At 38.4% G+C, this 20,586-nt stretch overlaps 1 protein-coding gene across 1 annotated transcript in view; it reads right to left on the reverse strand.

The window, feature by feature from the left end:
* Positions 1-20,586, reverse strand: part of kcnk3a (potassium channel, subfamily K, member 3a) — a 32,284-nt gene continuing 11,698 nt past the window's right edge. Inside the window, exon 2 of the mRNA XM_017411838.3 lies at positions 1-2,142. Within this exon, the coding sequence (XP_017267327.1) occupies positions 1,223-2,142 (920 nt within the window). The 3' untranslated portion in view covers positions 1-1,222. The remainder of the gene's footprint in view (positions 2,143-20,586) is intronic.

Consider the following 20,586-nt stretch of genomic DNA (forward strand, 5'->3'; position numbering starts at 1 on the left):
AATACAGGCCAAAGGAGGCCCAACCAAATACTGAGTGCAAAAAAATGAACATACTTTAAGTAGCCTGATATTTGTGTTTAAAATATCCTTTTTTTAATTGATCTTATGTAATACTGTAATTTTCTGAGACACTGAGTTTTGGATTGTCATTATCTGTAAGCCATAATCATCAAAATTAGAAGAATAAAAAGGCTTGAAACTTTTCACTCTGTGTAATGAATACATGAGTTTCACTTTCTGAAATGATTGACAAAAAAATAGAGAACGTTTTCATGATATTCTATTTTTTTTACCTGTACTTTTATATACACATCTTTTTTCCACTCCTGGATATGCAACAAACAAGCAGGTATTTCTTTTGGAAAGTCATTTAGGAAAATTTGGGTCTACGCTTAGGTATTGAAACATTTCTTGAAGTAACAGGTCAGATTGTTTGAAGTGGGGTTTGATAGAGAGGTTATGAACAAGTATTATCTTACCTGTTGTAGATAGCTTTGTGAATTACCTCACTTTGGTGAAATAAAGTTTAATTCTAGCCAGATTAAAAAGCCAACGACTAGTTCGAGCAGAGCCAAAACCAAAATGGTTTGCTGCCATATTTAGACAACTTCAATCTCAAATTCTATTGTGTTTTAAAGTAATTTAATGCTCTTTTATTATTAACAACAAAATTAGCACATTAATTTGGTCAGCATTTAACTCTGTTTCTCCAAACTGAGTTTGTCCAAAGAGCTTTCTAAAACAGGTAAAATACTTATTGTTCATACCATTTCTATCAAACCCCACTTCAAAAATCTTGACTCTCCGTTTAACAGGATTCTTAATACAATTGAAACACTCCAATCAGTCCAACAAACATGTCTCACAGTGCGTTTAATCCCTTTTTCTTGGTAGACTTTTAATGCCTGTCTTATGCTGAGTTCATAATTAAGTTATTGCAGAAGTGCACGTGCAACAAATACTCCTTAAACAACCATTAGCATTGTTTCTTAGAGGTACCAGGAACAATGTTGGTGCTAAATGGTTTGTGCTTTGCTAATAAAAGTCTGGAGTCTGCAGTACCATGCTCTTCAATTCCACAAGCAAGCAAATGTTAGGAGTGTTGAATATCTTCAGGACTGAAGTTGAATTCCCTTGATGTCCACAACTAATTTTGCACCACATTTCAAAAGGTACAACTTCTATTTATGGTACACACAAAACTGTCTTAAAGTCCTGGTTTTCAGATAGAGCTTCTGCGTTTATTGAGTCTTCTGTAGGTGTTAATGCTGTGCAGGCCAGTGGACACGGAGCTGATGCCTGAGTGGTGCTGCAAGCTGCACATGCAGCCGTTAGAGTGCAGAGGGTTGGAAAAAGCCTCTCCCTGCTCCATGTAGCTGTCTGAGGTGGAGAGGTCCCGAGGGATGATCATGGGTATGGAGTACTGCAGCTTTTCTCTGCTCTTATACCACAGACACGAGCACACAGACTGGAAGTGGAGCATCTCGGCGTAAACGTTACGCAGGCCGCGGCTCGCTGCTCCTCCGCTGCTCCCTCCGATCGCGCTCCCTCCACCACAGCTGGGTGGCGTGAATGACGGGGAGGCCGGGTCTACAGAGCAGTTGATGTGCCCACCTGCCTGTCCGTTGTGGGCAAGGAGAGCCCTCTGCTCAGCATCCCGCTTCTCATCCTCAGCGTTCATGGTCATGAAGCGCAGAACTGCTAAGTTGAGGAAGGCTCCGATCACAGCCAGGCCCGTCAGAATGTAGATAAAGCTGAAGGCCACATAATCCAGCTTGTTCTGCAGGGCCTGATCTTTCTGCAGAGCCACATAGTCCCCAAAGCCAATAGTGGTGAGCGTGATGAAGCAATAATAGAACGCATGAAAGATGCTCCATTTTTCAAAGTGGGAGAAGGCCATCGCCCCCACACCCAGTGTGCTCATGCAGGATATAAAACCGAAGGTCACCATGTTGGCCAAGGAGACTTCTGTATGCCTCATTCCAATGCACTTCTTTAGACGGTGGAGCAGATACCTGACAAAGGTGTTTATGCGCTCACCCACGCTTTGGAACATGACCAAGGTGAGCGGGATGCCCAGAAGGGCGTAGAGCATGCAAAAGACCTTCCCTCCATCTGTGCTGGGGGCTGCATGGCCGTATCCTGGAGAAAAATGGGGGAGAGAAGCATTGTTAGTGGGCAGAGCACATTAAATCAACCCTTCAGTTGACAGCTGAATTGAGAAGCCCGGAGAGCTAGTCAAATCTGAACTTGAAAGATGTAAATGATTTGTATTCTCTGAGTGGCTTTTCTGATAAACTCAAACACTCTTCATTTCACAGTGGCAGAATGCAATTGGAGATGAGAATTCACGGCAGCGTGGAGACAGGAAGAGCCAAGCATTGATGTCGTGTATGGAAGAGAGGTTTTGAATAATTCATTGCCATTCATCGGTCTCTGCAGAGTGGCTTCAGCTAATGAGTGCATTTGCACCTAATTAGGACTCAACATTTTCCCAGATCAAATAAACAGGACACCAAAGGGTAAGATGCAAATATCCATCCTTATTTGCTCAACTGAAAAAAAGAAATCCTTTTGTCTTGCAGTTCTTTGATTTTACAAATTATGACACCCCAGAGACATTGTGCTTTTTGTGTGTTCCAAGACTTTTGAACAGTGACAAAGCTCAGATAAAAGAAAAAAATCCTAATAAAAAGCAAATCACTGGCAAATTTTAACTTTAATTTAGCTCTCTAATGTCCAAGGACTTCTGTTACACTATAACTTCCAGTGTTGCATGGTAAAATAAAAAAACAAAAGCAGATACGGGCCTCCTCATATACATTGCCTTAAAAAAGTGTCAGGATTCTGTGGCAACTGAACCCAAGGATGCAGACTCACACAGGACTCAGTGAACGGAAAGAAAAGGTTGATTACAAAGGAAGACTGAGACTAATGAGTTTAAGAGGCAGGTGTGAGTGGTTAACAGAGGGACAGGACTGAGGAAATGCAGTGAAAGACACAGGGGAGGAGCAAGGAAGGCCTAGAGATAGAAAACAAAAGGAATAAACTAAATCCACAACAGCAAAAAAACAAAAACAAACAACATGATCATGACAAAAACTATTCTAAACAAGTTTTAGAATTTTGTTTCTTTCAACCAAATAATGAGCCCTGATAAATGATTTATCTTTGTGGAAGAAAACCTTACACCAAGCAGAGACATTTCACTTTAAGACACTTTTTATTTCTTTAAATTCAACAGCTCATAACTACTACACTTGTCAATCGTTTAGCTTTTAATGTTACATTAGAATACATTTTTTTAGCTAGCCAACAGTTAGCAATTAAATGGTTTATTTTGTGTTACATGTTTGCAGTTTCACCCTCACAACATGTGATGTTCAAGTTTTTCAGGTTTTCAGCATAAAGGCCATGAGTGGTGGAAGACAGGACCGAAAACTTAAATAACAAAACTGGCAGGAAATTAGTGCAGCTGCGGTAATACAAGAACATAAACCAACAGGTGGATCAGACAAGGAAAACAAGGGCTGTACGTGTACTGGAGAGGGTGATTACTGAGTGAAAACAGGTGTGCTGATTACTAATGAGTCAGGTGCTGGAAGCAGGAGAACATCTAGAGACAAGATACAAGAATAGTGCAAGGCAAAATAATCATAACTCGTTCCAGTGAACTCATCGTTCTGACCTGATCTGATATAAAACTAATATCATTTATGTGCTGAAAGAGTGAAGTGTTTAAATGGCTTTAATTTTTAGAAAATCCAAAATCCACCAAATCTACAAGACTCCTTTTTTGCCGACTGGTGTATAAATAACTTATAGACAAGACATACTGAATAAAACTATTTGTTTTTATATAAGAAAATTGAATTTCATCTTCAGGAATATTTGAATTATTGCTTTTTGCTGCAGTTTCAAATGCACCTTTATTTGGAGTGCTATCAAGTTCGCTGCACTTTCTCCAACATTAAGTCAGTCATCCACCTCCAGCCTTTATTATAAGTAACTGGTGTGCCTCTTCTCCAGCAAACACGGCTAATTTGAAATGCATAAGTCTTCAGTCAGTCTGTTCCCTCTCACTGGTCTGTGAATATCAATTTGTTCATTTTTTATGAATATATATTAAAAATCGAAACTTTTTGAAAAGAATTTTCAATATTTCCTTCATTTGAGACTGTTCAATTTGAAACACTTCTTTTTTCTTCTTTTTTTTCCCTTTGCATTTCAATTCATTTATTCCTCTCCCTTCCGGCAATGCATACAAAATGTTATTATGCGAACAATGGTATTTTCTTCAAACCAAACCAAATATTTTGCACACTGGCGTACACAGAGCAGACGTAGAATGAAAATAGTTAACTTATCCTGACAGTAAACTTTATTTTTAATTCTAAGAGGAAGACTGTGTTTGTCTCACTTTAAGATGTTAGTCCTGTATGTTCACACGTGCCTTTAAAAGGTTGCAATCCTCTGCAAAGTGAGCAGGGCGGTTTGTTCAGGTGAGCACAGAGACAAAGATGCAAGCCTGTCACGAGTTGTTTGCAGCAGGAAGCAGCTTATCAAGACGTGGGGATGACCGGAGTGACAGCGAGGCTCATCAGCAGCAGGCGCTGGAGCTCGAGGTGACAAGGCAAGCAGTCCTCGCATGGTGTGAGGGAGTAAAAAGCTCCTGCATGACAAACTCATCCTTCCAGAGTCTCACCCACATGTTACAAACAAGACAGGATATCTCCATGACTTGTCGTGGCTCACTGGAGAAGACACGGGTGCCACTTTGCTCCACATGAATCACCATCACTGGGAGTACAAAGTTGGAGCCTTGACAAGAAGAAATACTCCAATTAAAGGGATTGTTCTGTGGAAAGGTTATGAACATTAATTATCTTACCTGGTGTAGATAGTGCCTTGAACAAATCAATTTGGAGAAATAAAGTTTAATTCTTACCAGAGTTATGAGCTAACAGCTGGACCAAACAGGGCCAAGATCAAAGTGGACTGCTGCTGTCTTCAAACAAGTTCAGTCTTAAAAACTTTATAATGGTAAATGTGAAAGCAAACTTTTAAAGCTTTACATTACTGTCTAATTCACATTAAACGGGTATACTGGCAGAAATAATATGGTATTTTTGCTTTGTTTTTCTGGATGTTTGTTCGTGGGCGCGTTTCTTCTGAGTTAACTAGTAAAGCTATAGGACAGTGGTGACCAATCCTGGATCTGGAGGGCCACCATCCTGCGTGTTTTAGTTGTTTCCCTGCTCTTTAGCAGGTCTTCAGGTTTTGCAGAAAGCTGTTATCACTCAGTCATTCAGATCAGGCATGTTAAAGCAGAGAAACACCTAAAACGTGCAGGAAAGTGGCCCTCCAGGACTAGGATGGAACACCAATACCGTAGAAGGAGGTGTTACTTTAAATCAGGGATCAGTGCAATCTAAGTTCAGAACACCAGAAACTGTCTACTGTTTAGTACAATAATTAATCATATTCAGCTGCTTTAGTGACTGTCTTCATCACATTTAGATGATGGAAGTGAAACAACCATGTTAAATATCAGTCATGTGGTTTAGCCAGTTTGGCCTCTGGATCTAAACAGAGCATTCGGCTGAAGCCCTGGCCAACACACCGCTTAAAATGGAGTGCAAACCATGCCCACAGGGCTGTTTGCTTTATCACTCAGGCATAAAATGGCATGCAGCTATTATATTTATGTTCCCCTGTTTTGTACTTTTTAGTTTCTTGTTTATCAGCATGTCTTAGTGTTAATTTCACCCAGGTGTTTCTCTGCCTTCCTGCTCATTGTTTCCCACAGCCTATGAAGGTTGTCACACACACCTGTCAGCCACCTGTAATTGTCTCACCTGTTTCCACTCACCAATCATCCAATCCATGCCAACCACCAATGTTACACAAAGTGCCCTAAGCTACACTGTAAGTGCCACACTAGTTCTGTCACCACTAGTTGTGCTGCAAATAACCATGTATAACTGTAACTGAAGGTGATGTAAAGGTTTTTAAAATGATGAGAGAAATTTCTGGGATGGCAGCAATCCATTTTGATCTCGGTCCCTCTTGGACTGGCTATTAGCTTGTCATTCTGGTCAGAATCAGACTTTTTTTTGTCCAAACTGAGGTCATTCAAAGAACTATCTACACAGTTATTGTTCATAAGCCTTCCAAAAAACCTCACTTTAAAAACTAGCTATTAACAGTCATGAGGGTCGCATTTAATGAAGAAATGGGAGAAAACAAATAAGAAACACAGAATATTATAATTTGCTTTTAAAAAAATTGTCTCGCATTAATTGGTTTGGGATTGCTGCAAGAATGTAAATTGGTATCAGACCTTTTAAGAGCTTTCAGAAGGGCTGATTTGGCCAAACTAACAAAACACATGAGGCTACAACAAACAAGTCCAGCATATTTAAAATGTTTATTCCCTCCTTGCTGCTTCCTCTTATTACAAAACCAGACTTTGCAGTTAATCACATGAGCTGCTGCTGTGCCTCTTGCTAACCTTAAAGCCTAAAAAAACCATTTTACAGGGAAGAACAGTATTTCTTTATGACATGCTGCCAACATTTTGCAGGCGAGAGATTTAATTTCAAGACTTCAACTCAGGCATGAAAGATATTTTTCTCCTCCAATTAATTTCACAGTTTATAATCTTCCCATCTTTGTTTTATAGTTGCCCAGAACGCAGCGCAGATTAACCCTCAATCAGATTTTCTAAATCAGACGCCTGATATCTTCTCAATCTGCTCAATTGGAAAATTGGTCTTAGTTTTTGTCATCTTTTAATGACGATGACAGCTCGGAGTAGAAACTTCCCTCCTTGTGGTTTCTGCCTCTAAAATACAGCACCACCAACAATACACACAGTAGCTGAAGCCTCCATTGCGCTGATTAATTAGGCTGGTGTAAAAACGGGCTTTGAAAATACATCAAAGAATGGCATAATGCTTCTCCGAGGGCTTCAGCTCTCTGTCACTCAATTAAATTTCCATTGATTACGAGGAACAATTTGTTCTCACCAAACAAGACGAGGAGCGTGACCCATTCATCAAGCACAACGAGTTTTCGAGGAGGTGATGCATTCATCATTGTTATTTATTATTTATATAATTCAGTAATTTGTTATAGCGTCACAAAATATAAATAAACAGATTTGAGACTATTAATCTTGTCCAAAACACACACCTAACAAAAGGTATCTGCAGTGGACAACAGGGTGCAGACTCGCACTGCTGATGAATAATGTCCTCAGACGTCTCTGCAGCCTGGAGAACAGGCAGTGCCATAATACACTTATCGGTGTGTGTGTGTGTGTGTGTGTGGCTCAGAACTTTTGAAGCAGAAACCGGAAGGAAACACAGGAGTATTTTGAAGTTACTTATTTCTTTTTAAGTTTTCTCTTTAATAAAATTACTTCAAGTTCTGATTTATGTAGCTCTAACTGACCTTTAATGTTGCTGTAGTGGAACAAAAAGGATATTTTTAGTAATATTTTGAAGGAATATTCAGCCTAGCATGCTTCTAAAATGAGTTTTATCAAGCTAAGAAAAAGCAGTGTCATTCTAAATGATACAAAGTGATCTTAAATATCACAGAAGAGCAGATACCCTTTGGACTTTTGTTAGGTTCTATGTTGGGTTGCATAATTTTAGATGAACATAAAATTACAATATTAATGCTTAATATTGAGATGGCAATGTAAGTTGCAAATGAAGTCCTAGCACTCCTTAAAGGAATGCATATCACACCATTGCTTTTGGTGTCAGAGTTTTAGACTAAGATCAACCTATGTTAGGAAATTATGAAGTTGTGTCCGTTTTGGTCTAACTTTGAAAATAACATTAAAGTAAAATCTTGTGAAATGTGTCAGGGTTTGGAGTATGTTTTGTGAATATGTTTCAGCTACTACCACATAAAACTTTAGCTCAAAATCTGTAAAACTGACTGTTATATATATATTTGTGTAGACTAACATCAATTAGCTGTAGTGGCTATTTTAAATTGGGGTTGCTCCAAAAGTTAATTGGTTGTAGACGTACATCTAATGAATCATTTCTGAAAGTTTAATTCGAATCTGTCCAGTGGTTCATGAGATATTTTGCCAACAGACAGGCAGACACACAAACACAAACAAGCAAAACCATTATCCTCTGCCTTTGCCCGTCAGCAGCTGGCGATATTAATGCCACACTTTCTTTATTCCTCTGTTTTTCTTCTGTCATCACAACTCTCACAACACTCCACAGACTGATATTCATCGCTGATAATGCAATAAAGATAAATTTAATAAACTGTGCAGCAAATTTTCAAATATCTCACTGACCGCAGCAAAAAAAAAAACAAGAAAAGAACTCAACAAAGAAAATATGTTTATGTTTCTAAAACGTTCCACTCATTATTTAGAGACTAGATGTGCTTTGATTTATTAATAACTTAGAGTATTTCTGTTATTCTCTAGGTTTTTTAACATCACTCAGCCTAATGTTCTGATTCAAAAGAAGCAGATTTCCTAGAACTCAGTTTAACCACAACCTCGACATCAACCAGCTTTCATCTGCTGGCTTGGCACCTGTGGGCAGTTTCTCTGTCTCCAGTTGCCAGAGGATAAACAAATTATTCATAATTAATGTCGAACTTCCTTCTAAGGTAGAAGAAAAAAATAAGGATCCTGAGTTTTTTTTTCTTTAAATCCATAAATCCCTCCTGTAACTTCCTTTACACTTTTTAAATGTCTTGAACTTCTTATTCAACTCAGAAAAACAACAAACTAATATTAGATTATCAGCACACTGTAATGCAAATAAAAATGGAACATTAAAACCAAATACTTATTCCTATTTATCTCCTACTCCTAATTTCTAACAAGAAATACAAGCACAACACAAGACTGCTGAATAAATGAACTTATTTCAAATAAATCAAAATAAATAACAATTAACAATTTTACTTTAACATTATTTTGTTTACAGTAACTGGAACTGATATTATATTGTAGCCAAGTAACTGACACATTAACACCGCCACGGTGTAAATAAGTTGTGGTTAATTTATTAATTTTTGTTGATCTCTTGTTCGACTTGAACACAAACTGAAAATTCCTCTCAGATGTTCCTGTGTGAGAGAATTAATGCATATTTCAGCAAAAACATCATTACCCCTAAAAGCCTTTTCAGAATTGAATGTAAATATTGAAATGTTAGGAAGTCCACAAAGTTTTGAGAATGACACAAATATTGTTCTTAATAAAGAATGTATTTGAGTATTAGAGTTTGTAGATCTTTGTGTCAGGAGTTTCTATGGCATACGGATGTATAATTACAAGCATTTTAGTTTCAAAGACTTTTATTGACAATCACATTAAAGTCAGTATTTGCAATGTTGGATCTTCTTTTTCAAGACCTCTGCAATTCGTCTTGTCATGCTGTCAGTCAACTTCTGGGCCAAATCCGGACAAATGGTGGCCCATTCTTTTATAATCAACGCTTAGAGTTTGTCAGAATTTGTAGGGTTTTATTTCTCCACCAACCTCTTGAGGACTAACCACAAGTTCTCAATGGAATTAAGGTCTAGAGAATTTCCTGGCTACGGATACAATGTTTTCTTTTCTTCCCTCATCCCCCTTTGCCTTAAGGTGCTCCATCATTCTGGAACAGACATTGTTCATCACCAAACTGTTCTTGGATAAGTTGTTCTCAAAGGATGTTTAAAGACTATTCTTTATTCATGGCTGTGTTCTTTGGTGAGCCCACTCCTTTGGCTGAGACGCAACCCCCCCACACATGAATGGTCTTAGGATGCTTTATTGTTGGTATGACTCAGGACTGGCGGTAGTGCTCATGTTTCCTTCTCTGGACAATCTTTTTTTCTGGATGCCCCAAACAATCATAGAGATGATACATCAGAGAAAATGACTTTACCCCGGTCCTCAGCAGTCCAATCCACGGACCTTTTGCAGAACACCAATTTGTTCCTGACGCTTTTCTTGGAAAGAAGTGGCTTCTTTGTTGCCCTTTTTGGCACCAGGCCATCCTCCAAAAGTCTTTTTCTCACCTATTGTTGTGCATGCAGGTACACTCACACCTGCCTGATGCCATTCCTGAGCCAGCTCTGCGTTGGCCCTGATCCCACCAGTGGAGAGGAGACTGTCCTGGATGATTGTTGGACTTTCTTAAGCACTCTGAAGTCTTTTTTCACAACAAGTGAACCTCTCTCCTTGAAGTTCCTAATGATCAGATAAAGGGTTGATTCAGGTCCAGTCACACTTGCAGCAATATTCTTGCCTGTGAAACCATTTTTGTGCAAAGCAATGATGACTTCACGTGTTTCCTCACAGGTAACCATGGTTACAGGAAAAAGAACAATGACTTCAAGCACCACCTTCCTTTTAAAGTATCCAGTCTGCTATCCTAACTCAATCAACCTGACAGAGTGATTTCCAGTCTTGTCTTCATCAACTTTCACTTGTGTAATGAGAGGATCCCTGAAATGATGTCCGCAGGTCATTTTATGCCTGAAATGCAGTTGAAATGGGTTATATTACGGAATAAGTTGTTTTTTATGGCAAAGAGGGACTTCATCTGACATTCATCTGATTCTTCATGACATTCTGGAGTATTTGCACATTGCCATCGTGCAAACCAACACAAAAAAAACATTATGTCAATTATTATTTGTGTCATTATCAAAACCTTTGGTTACAAGTGTAGATCTGTTGGGGTAAAATAAACTAGAAAAGTTGTTATTTACAGCTTCACTGAGAGGACCTGACTGTTCGTAACTCTATAAACAAATTCTTTTTGCAAAGCTGAAGTGTGCACAGAGGTGTGACACACAACCACAGTATACAACCTTATATGGCCACCCCAGTTCTTCAACACACAGGTGGCCTGAGGAGGAATCCCTCTGTGACGTCACCCTTATCTGCGTTTACGCCATCCCTAAAACGCCACAATGTTCTGGTTAAGCCTGTAAGTAAACACTGATCATGTCCTCTGATTAGTACAAGCTGTGCTCCCTGCGTCTTCACAGCTCACTTTCATCTCCAGCTGCGTCAGACCGACCATAACGCCCAACAAACTGTAACTCTTGTCTGCCTGGAAGCAGCCTTTTGCATGAAGATGTTACATTGAAAGCACCGGCTGGGACGAAGCGTTTCCCACGAACCACATCTCACCCCTTTCTTACACTTGGACCCCACAAACACCCCCCTGCTCCCATCGTTTCTCATTCAGACACCTCAAACTCTGGACAACCCTGTGATTGTTTACACAGCCACTCAAACACAGCTCGGGCCTCCCATCTCTCCCAGCGCTGCACTGTTTGGCTTTTGACCCACACGGCCTCATTGACAGCCGCTGTGCAATGTCCAAGTGTGTGAGAGCGGAGAAATCTGTGAAAACAATACGAAATTTAAAATCAATCTGCATGACCATAAATACTCCAAATAAATTGACGTTTGAATGAACAGCTTTATAGATTATATTATAACTTATGTGGACTAAAGGAGCAGTGGAAACCTTGGAGGACGACAATTTGCAACACAATGCACTGCAGAGGTGTAAATCTATATTGTGGTGTTTCTACAAGCATATTCTGAACATTATTTATTCACAAAGATAATTGATCCACTAAAAAAGCACTTCTGCTCTTTAGTGGTGAACCATAAGTCATTATTAACGTGACCACAAATATTCCGTGACTGAAAACACAATCACACTGAGTTGTATTTTGTGTTTGAACAAATGTTTGTCTGATGAAGATGGTCTCGGAGCAAATGTAAACACGAGGGAAATGAACCAAAATCAAGGCCAGAAACATTGTGATGAATGGACTTTATCAACTTTGTTTACATTAATTATAAACCCAATTATTCTGAGCAAAGGGCTATTTCAATCCAAACTATTATATTTCCTTAACTTTGACCCAGTCGGTTTGAATTTTAAACATCAATTCACCAAAACTGTGTGTAATATGATCATGTTTTTCTGTTGGGGATGGCACACAGAGGAGTCAAACTGGAGCAAACTTTAACTTTATAAGGGAAAGATAAACCAATGTTTAAAATTTTTACAAATAAAGATTTCCATGATTATGAAATCGAAGATAAACGTTATCCTGCTAAAGTGGCGCCAAAGCAGAAAAAAGTCATTTCGACTGTTTTACTTAAGTCTAGTTTTTTTTATGACGTAAATTTAAGGTAATCAAAATAAATAAATAAATAAATAAATAAATCGAAAATCTGCTGCCTTCCATGCCAAAGTTTTAAATAAAAATCACACATAAGCTTTTTTAGTCAGTCTGATAAGGACTTCTGCACAATTAATGTGATGCTGTCAGTGGGCAGAAATGGTACGAATAATCTCTCCAATCAAATGTTCATTTTATGCCTCAGCAGTTCACAACAAATCTGTCCAGTGAGAACAAAGAGAGACCAAGACGCACAGAGTGGGATGTATTTATCACAAAAAGCAATCGGATGTTAATGCCAGAGGAGACAGCGCATTGGCCAAGCGTCTGTCTGGGTTCACTTTAACTCGGTTACCCCTGTGTGGGCTCCAAATCGGGCCTGGGAGCATGTGCTCTCATCCAGCACACAGCTGAGACCTGAACTCTGCAGCGTCACAAGCCTTCCAACCAAAGCAACCAGGCGTTAGATCTGAGAGCTGCGACTTGCCTGCTGCTGCCTGGAGTTATCAGTCAATGTTTTACTTTTGTGTGGAAAAAAAAAATACTATCAGGGACTACTTCCAAACGTACAGCTTCCTTTTTAGGGGATATGAGAGGAAACCTTGGCAGGCCACAGTTTTCCATGAGGTCAGTAAGCGAGGCATTCCGAGAAGAGTGTGAGACCTTTGGAAGAGTTGGCTAATTAAATAAATCACTCGCTTTATGTACCTGATATACAGTTGATGCAAACTTGTTAGGAAACTCAAAACACTGATGAACACAAATGAGGTTTGCATACACAGAAGAAAAGGAGAAGAAACAGAAATGGTCAGCAGGAACTTAAAATGACAAAAGAATTAAACAAGATGCAAAGTTAAACACAAGTGAAAGCATTTTAGTAAATCTGAAAAAAGAGCAAAACACTTTTAGAACTGTAAACTTCATTTCGGTGATAAAAGTCTCATCTGTGGCCAAAATAAGAACTCATAGTTGGGATTTCTTTTCAGGCTTTTAGGAGGTCGACTCAAATGACAGATGTTATCTGTTTCAAGTGCTCCGTTTGGGCTATCTGCTGGAAAAGAGTTTCTGTGTGGGCAGGAAGAGAGGAGAAACTGGGGAGAGAACATCAAGTGTAAAACGAAATGGCTTCATTTGAACATAAATGCAGGCTAGAGAGATTGCATTTTCTGTGAAAATACAGTATGAATGCTGAGGGCTGGAAACTTTGCTGAGGTTTGTTGAAGAAGCTAAAACTGAGTTGTAAAAGCCAAAATAAGCAGAACAAAAGCTAAAATTAACAAAGCAGTATTAACAAAAAACAGTTGATACAAACAACGAGAAAAAACAATAGCTAAACACTAATACCTGCAAAACAATAGCTAAAAGATAAAACTAGCAAAATGGTTGGCAAATGCGAAAATAAAGCAAGTAGACTAAAGTAGATTTCAAAAATTACCCCAAAGTTATAGCCATGATGTCCTGTTTTGGTACATGAGTGAAATAAAAATGCTGAAGTGGTTATAGCCCAAAACAAAGTATGACAGAAACTATAAACAGGAAAACTGCTGACTCAGGATTCACACAACGAGCTAGCAATGATGCCAGGATGGCTGCCATATTGAGACAATACAGTGGGATGCAAGGGAGGCGACTGCCAAGTGCTGTGAGGCAACCGCCCTGTGACCTGTGACCTGTGACCTGTGACCTGTGACCTGTGCCGTGGACAGTGGCAGGTGGGGATTCTGACTGAGGCAGAGCTCACAGGTAACACAGGAGTCAAAGAGAGCACTCAGGGAGGAAACCTCCTGTGAGGCTAAAGAGAGGCTCTACACCGTGGCTGAGCGATTACAGGAGGGGTTTCTTTTCACAAACACTTCAAGACTCATTTTAATTTGCAAGTGCAAACAAAGCCTGCAGCGTCAACTTACAAATACATAATGCATAATAAACAGGTGGCACTTCACAAGAAATACAACTCCATTGCCTTAGAATTATGGAAATTTAACTGAGAGGGGTTTGAGATGTTTGCAATGACTCTGCATCTATCTACAGAGGAAATTTGCCCTCCATATTTTAAGAACATGCTTAAAAGTCAAGCAACAAGACTGTCAGGTCCTGTAACTCACATGAGGATGTTGTAGAAAAAATGCTCATGATTATAGATGTCATCATACCTCCATACAATCATGTCAGACTGTGCAACAGTAGAGTCACTCATGTTACCCTGAAAGGATGTTGGATAAATAAGCAAAAATAATAAGTTTGACTATACTGAAGTGGTTGGAATGCATTTTCCTTCAGAGTAATTAAACTCATAATGTCATGACTCCACCATGAAGAGAATAATTTTCTGTGTAATATAAACAGAGCAGAGGGTAGGAAATGGGCTGAATGTGAACGAGGAGATGATTACTAAAGTTTACACACGATCTGTTCAGATGAGGCTTTATATGATGGTGAACTGTACTGTAAAACATATGACAACATGGTGTTATTCCTGACAAACCGGAGGGGGTCTGTTTGGTCCACTTTATGAGAAACTGCGTTTAATAGTCTATTTGAGGTAAAACAAAACATTTGATTTCTTGAAGTTGTGTTTTGAACATTGATTTGATTTCCACTGGAAGCTTTTTTTACCCCCCAACTCGTTTTGATGTATTGTTCTTGAATTTCGTTCCGCTCACCCTCACATTCATTTTCTTTTAAATTCTGTCACTTTCCACTCTCTTTTGTGTTCCCGAACCATCACTTATTCATGCAGAGGGTTTTATTTGCAGCGCTACACCTGGCACTTTCACCTGATTCCTCTGATACGTTGTCTGCATGCTCTCGACCTCGTTCAGCTGCTCTCGGAGAGCAGATGCCTGTCCTAAAGTGATCTGGGCTGCATAAAAGGTGGTGGTGGGGGGGACTTTTGTCTGGCACATAAAACAAAGATCGGTTTACACGACAAAATGAAAAACGATATGGGAAGAAAAAAATCCTGGGTTAATTGAGAACACAGTAACGCAGAGACTCAGGGATAAGCATTTCTGCCTAATTTAGGAATTTATTCAGTGAGCTGCTAATTATATACTCTTCTCCTTTTATTGTTTTTTTTTTAAATCAATCTCTATTTTAAACATACAGCAAATAAATACTCGTTTGGGAAAGATTTTCAGACCAAAACATGTCTATATGTTCAAAGTTTGCACAGTTGTTGCTTCTGTTATTTTCTTATTTATTTATTTATTCCTTTATTTATTCTAATTCTCAAAGTGTTTTGAAGCAAAATAATTTTCTCATTCTTACAGTCTGGCCTAATCTGTCTGAGGGGAAACTGCTGGCTGTGATTAACCCAAATATCTTTGCTCCAGCTATCAGAGGAAATGTGTTTTGTGCAGCTGAAATGTCAGCAGCAAAATGTCAACACCTAAATAAGCTGTTGGACTTTCCAGCTTAAATAAAGTCAGCTTGTGTCTGATTATTAAGCTGCATTTCTATTATCCTGTTCTTATGTATGGTTTTAAAACAAAACACTGACTATTCCACAATAAATTAGATTGATACTGTACAAAATAATTGTTTATGCTTAGCTGAAGATAGAAAAACCCATCCATGAAGCAATAACAAACAAGCTTAATGTGCAGGAAACTAAAAGTAAAGTGGAGAAATAAGATTTGTGGGGTTGAAATCAGGACTCCTGGTGACATCTGCTTGGCCACTAAAGCATCCAGTGACCAGAGTCTTAATTATTCAAGAGAATAGTTAAAATAGTTTAGTAGTTTTAAATCCTTAATTCACGCCTGCATGTCCTGGACTGGAAAGAACACTCATTTCATTAATCGACAGAAATGATCTTGTTAATTGCTTTATTTGTTTATTTATTTGTTTTCTTCTTTTAACATTGTACTACATTTTGTTTTATTTGTATTTTTCTGTTTTCTGTTTTGTTTTTTAATTTATTGCACTGTAATTATTACCACAATATGCAATTAATAATAAAAAAGGTTAAAAAAGAAAGTCTTTTTTTCACAAATGAACTCAGAGAAATCGGTCTGCATGGTTCTCTGACAGCAGCTTTCTGCCGGAGACACAGTCGGCCATCAGCCTCCTGGATGACCCGTCTGACTTGGCTCAGATGTCCTCTGACATGCTGTGGGTTGCAGGAGACTAATGCTGGCACCTGGCTTAACGACCAGAGGCAATTAAATCAAGTAATGGATCTCATTAAGGTGTTGTACGAACCTTTGGCTGCATTTCTCTGCTCTGCCTTTCTGCGCTGAGATGTTTTGCTGTTTTTCTCTTCTAGTGATGTAATTCTCTGGCTCCAAAATAATAGATGAAACATAATAAATAAATGATAACAGATATTTGAGAAAGTCGTGCTGTTGCTTATGTCATGCATTCAGTGGTTTTTATGAAAATATCTGAACAAACTGTTAGGATAAACTAAAACTATCATGAGGACAAAAAGTCTTGGATAACTATTAATAATTGATTTAGATTTTCTGTGCTTCAACTTGGGCTTTGTAAATTATTTGTGCTGATGATAAGATAATAATGCCATAAAAGGTAGATAATAATGTACTTGCCTGTGTCTCTGTGTGCTTGTTTGTTAGAAAAATAACTCATGAACCCTTGGATGGATGTTTTTGAAACTCTCTGAAAGTAACCATTGTATATACATCTACAGCTGATTAACTTTTGTAGTCATTGTTTTTAAAGATTGCTGCCACAGCTAACTGACCATAGAAAACACAAAAATGACTATAACTCAGTAATTTTTAAAGATATTAAGTTAAAATTTGGTATGTTAGTAGCTAAAAGTCCTTCCCAACGCATACTCCAAACACTATCTTTTAAAACTTTTGTTTAAAACTTTGGCATGCAGGGCAGTCTGTGACACGTTTTCCTTACAGGAATGCTAGTTTCAGACGCAACTGACTTGTTTTAATATCCTGTTTTCTCCTGAATTTATTGCTATAGTAGAAACCTTAAAGCTCTTTATATTTTTTTTTTACAGCCCATATATCTAAGCAAATATATAAGCATCCCATAGAGGGGGTAACTAAGTCTGTAAAAAGCGTGAGAGAATGTTTATCCAGGTCTTCCTGTCACCTTGGTTAGATAACGACTGCCTCAGGGTTCCCATATGGCTCGAGCAGACAGAGAAGGAGCTCCTCCTGCACTCACTCTGCAGGGTCACTCTGTCCAGATCTTAAAGCAAAGGATGTAAAATACATCTATGGATTTCAGTTTAACCTATTTGGAGAGTTGGACTAATGAAAATTTAAGTTTCATCACGACGAACGTGATAATTTTGTATCTATGTTCAAAAACTGTTCATTGGACTGGATTGCATTTGTTTATAAAGAGGTTTTTAATATTTCCAATGCATTCTCAAAGAATTAACAGCCTGTTAATAATTAGTCAGACTCAGACTTACAGAACAAAACATTGATATAAAAAGAATTGTCTTAAATTGGTTTAAAACAAAAGGTAAATACTGTTCTGCAGCTCATCTTTTGGTACCACCAGCAGAGTATTATGTGTTCATATATGTATTAGCAGTATTATGGACTTCCATTCTCCCTTTATAAGCAGGAAAAGTTTGGTTATTTGGTCATAGTAACTTAGGGTAGCCCTGTTTATTTGTCGATTCAGTAAGTATTGTGGAATTTATTGGGGGAAAAAAACGGAGTGAGACAATGCTGGGCAGAAATGAGTCAGCTTTTGTTGTAAATAGGTCATTTTTCTATCTTATGCCAGCACAGATGAGAGTCACTTCGCATTTGGAAGAACAAATTTAAAAAAAAAACTCATTGTTTTGAGATGTTGTCATGACATTTTCTCTTTTCATCGCCCACCACTGAAAGGTGAAATGGACAGTGATGTATTTGCTCGTGTCTGTGTGTGTGGTGTGTGTGTACCTGGTTTTTTTGTTACCTTTTTAAGTTTGACCAAAATGTCTATGACTCCATCATTTCTCAGCACAAGATGATCTTAGTCTAAAACTCTGGCATGAAAGGCGGCTTTAACGAATGCTGGACCTTTAATTCAACTTGTTTTGAAAGATTCTTCCCATGAAGCTCTCTCAAACATCACCAAAGCAAAACCGAAATTCTTATCCTGAATGGACTTTTCCTGTCTTTAAAATCTTGTAAACAAACCCAAACTAAACCAGCCCTGGGGATGTATAAAAAACAAATAAGACTGCATAGAGAAATAACATTTCTATGTATTTTGAAACCGCAAACATGCCAAATATGTACCAACTGAAGCCAAGGAACATTCTCAAAGCAGTAAAACTCTTCCTACAAGTTTACATCAATGAATTTTTGGTCAGATTGTTTTGATTTTTTTTCATCCTCGTTACAATTTTAAAAACAAGTCCATTTATGGCCGCCTTCTACCTCACTGCACAACTCAGACGGACTGCTTGACGCACGTCTTATGAAGGCTGGCACAGAGTATGCAGTTTTTAACAAGGTGTTGCAGATTATCTGCAGAAATACAATGAATGCAACATTCATCAATCAAAGTTGCTGCATCATTATCTCTAGAGTGCAACGTTCTGACATCTGGAAATATGGATACAACGCCTGACAACTGGAGTATCAGGTTGATATCCCCAAAAACAATCAGGTTTGCAGCCTTTAGGTTTAAAAGCAGGTTTCTTGCAGGAGGAGGCATTAGATCAAATGTGTACTCATAAACCTGTTTGCAGCCCTGAGGGGTAAACACACCTACACCTATTAATGTTATTATTATTCTCATTACCTCCCAGTGTTTGACAGTCCATTTCATCCAGGTCGGCTCGCTGAGAGATTAAGCAGATGCTGGGAACAAATTTGGAAAACAAATTCGCCTGTAAGCCATGCGAGCTTGAGTCGCTCGGCGCTGTCGAGCTGAATCACTCGTGTGATTGGAGTGGTGAACACAACACCCAGGTTACCCAAGCATTCAACGCAGAGTCCGTCACTGAGAAGGTGGAGGTGTCAGGAGTGAGTTGGTTGCGAGACAAACCCTAAAACCTATTTTGATTTCTGTGAAAAACAAACATTAACTTCACACCCTCTTACCTCAGAGTTCAGGCGCCTCACTCAGAGCATGTGACGTGGAAAGTTTTCTTTCTTTCTTGCACATGTATGTACTGAGGCAGAATTTTAAAAAAGGCTTTCCGCTATTCGTGGATGGAGACAGCTTGGTGCCTTGGGCAAATAATCAACTCTCAGCAAGCTGGCATTTTTGCCTCTATCTGAAATTCTTATGTTCTAGTTGAAGGTGCCAATGTGTAAGCACTGAAGCACCTTTATAACTATTCTGTTAAAAAAAATAAATCTGTATTTTTCACACAGGTTTGAAATAAAACATACAATTCATACATGAAAACACAAAGAGAGAGACGATTTAAAACAGTGTGTTGTGACTTTTCGGTCATGATATGTCATACATACATTAGAGAAAAACTGCAAAAAAGCTGCAAAAAACTAAAGAAATTTTGGCAAAACAGATGAGAAACCCCAGCCCCCTTTGAAGCTTATAGCTCAGACATCATTCACAATAGAAACATCAATTAATTTTAATATAGGTCAGAGAAAGTGGGGCTTTACATGTCAGAGCTGGTATTTTTATATCTTTTACAGTTTTCACACATTGTCCATAGACTGTTCGACTGACAGCCGAGGTTTTAAAAAGTCTAAACCATATAAAACCTTTGCAAACAAACTTTTTTTACTACCACAAAATATACAAAACATATGTCCAAATGTTGGCATTTTCTGTCCTCTGTCACCCAGAGTGTCTCTCACTGCTACATGACTTGTGGTTTCTCTCAGGTCCCCCAAGAATACAAAGAGTGCACAATCAAGCTGCCACAAACCTCCGTTATACTGTATTTTAGCTCAAAATTTACATCTGGAAGTGAATGGTCTTTTCAATTTGTCATATCTCCTCTATGAAACTATTAAAAAGTAAAAAAAAAAATCCATAGAAGACTATCAAAGCTTTCTGCCGCTCACAGTTCAAAAACTTGCAAGATCTTGTCATTTTTGCACAGCAACTGTTCATTTGAGGCTTAATTTTCAGTCTGTTTCTGTCTGCCTCTCATCCACCTGGCAGTCAAGGAGTGAGAGACACGGATGTGCGGTTACAGTGGTGACCATATTGGGCGACTGATTCTCTTTACACTTCTTCTACGACTCAAACATCCTTTTTCTTAGCTTAGATTATTACAAAATGGATGTCAAAATTAAGCTTCTTTGCCAACCTTCAAAATTCCTTTTTTCCTTTAATTTACTGACTATTTTTTCCATGTGTTGTGCTGTTCTAATGTGTAATCATTATGGCTATACACAGAAGCTCTAATGTTTATCGATGAGAGGTAAAGAGTTCAAATGCTGCAACACATAACCATTATGAGTCTTT

This window comes from Kryptolebias marmoratus, linkage group LG19 (genome assembly GCF_001649575.2).
Source record: "Kryptolebias marmoratus isolate JLee-2015 linkage group LG19, ASM164957v2, whole genome shotgun sequence".
In the NCBI taxonomy this organism is placed as follows: Eukaryota; Metazoa; Chordata; class Actinopteri; order Cyprinodontiformes; family Rivulidae; genus Kryptolebias; species Kryptolebias marmoratus.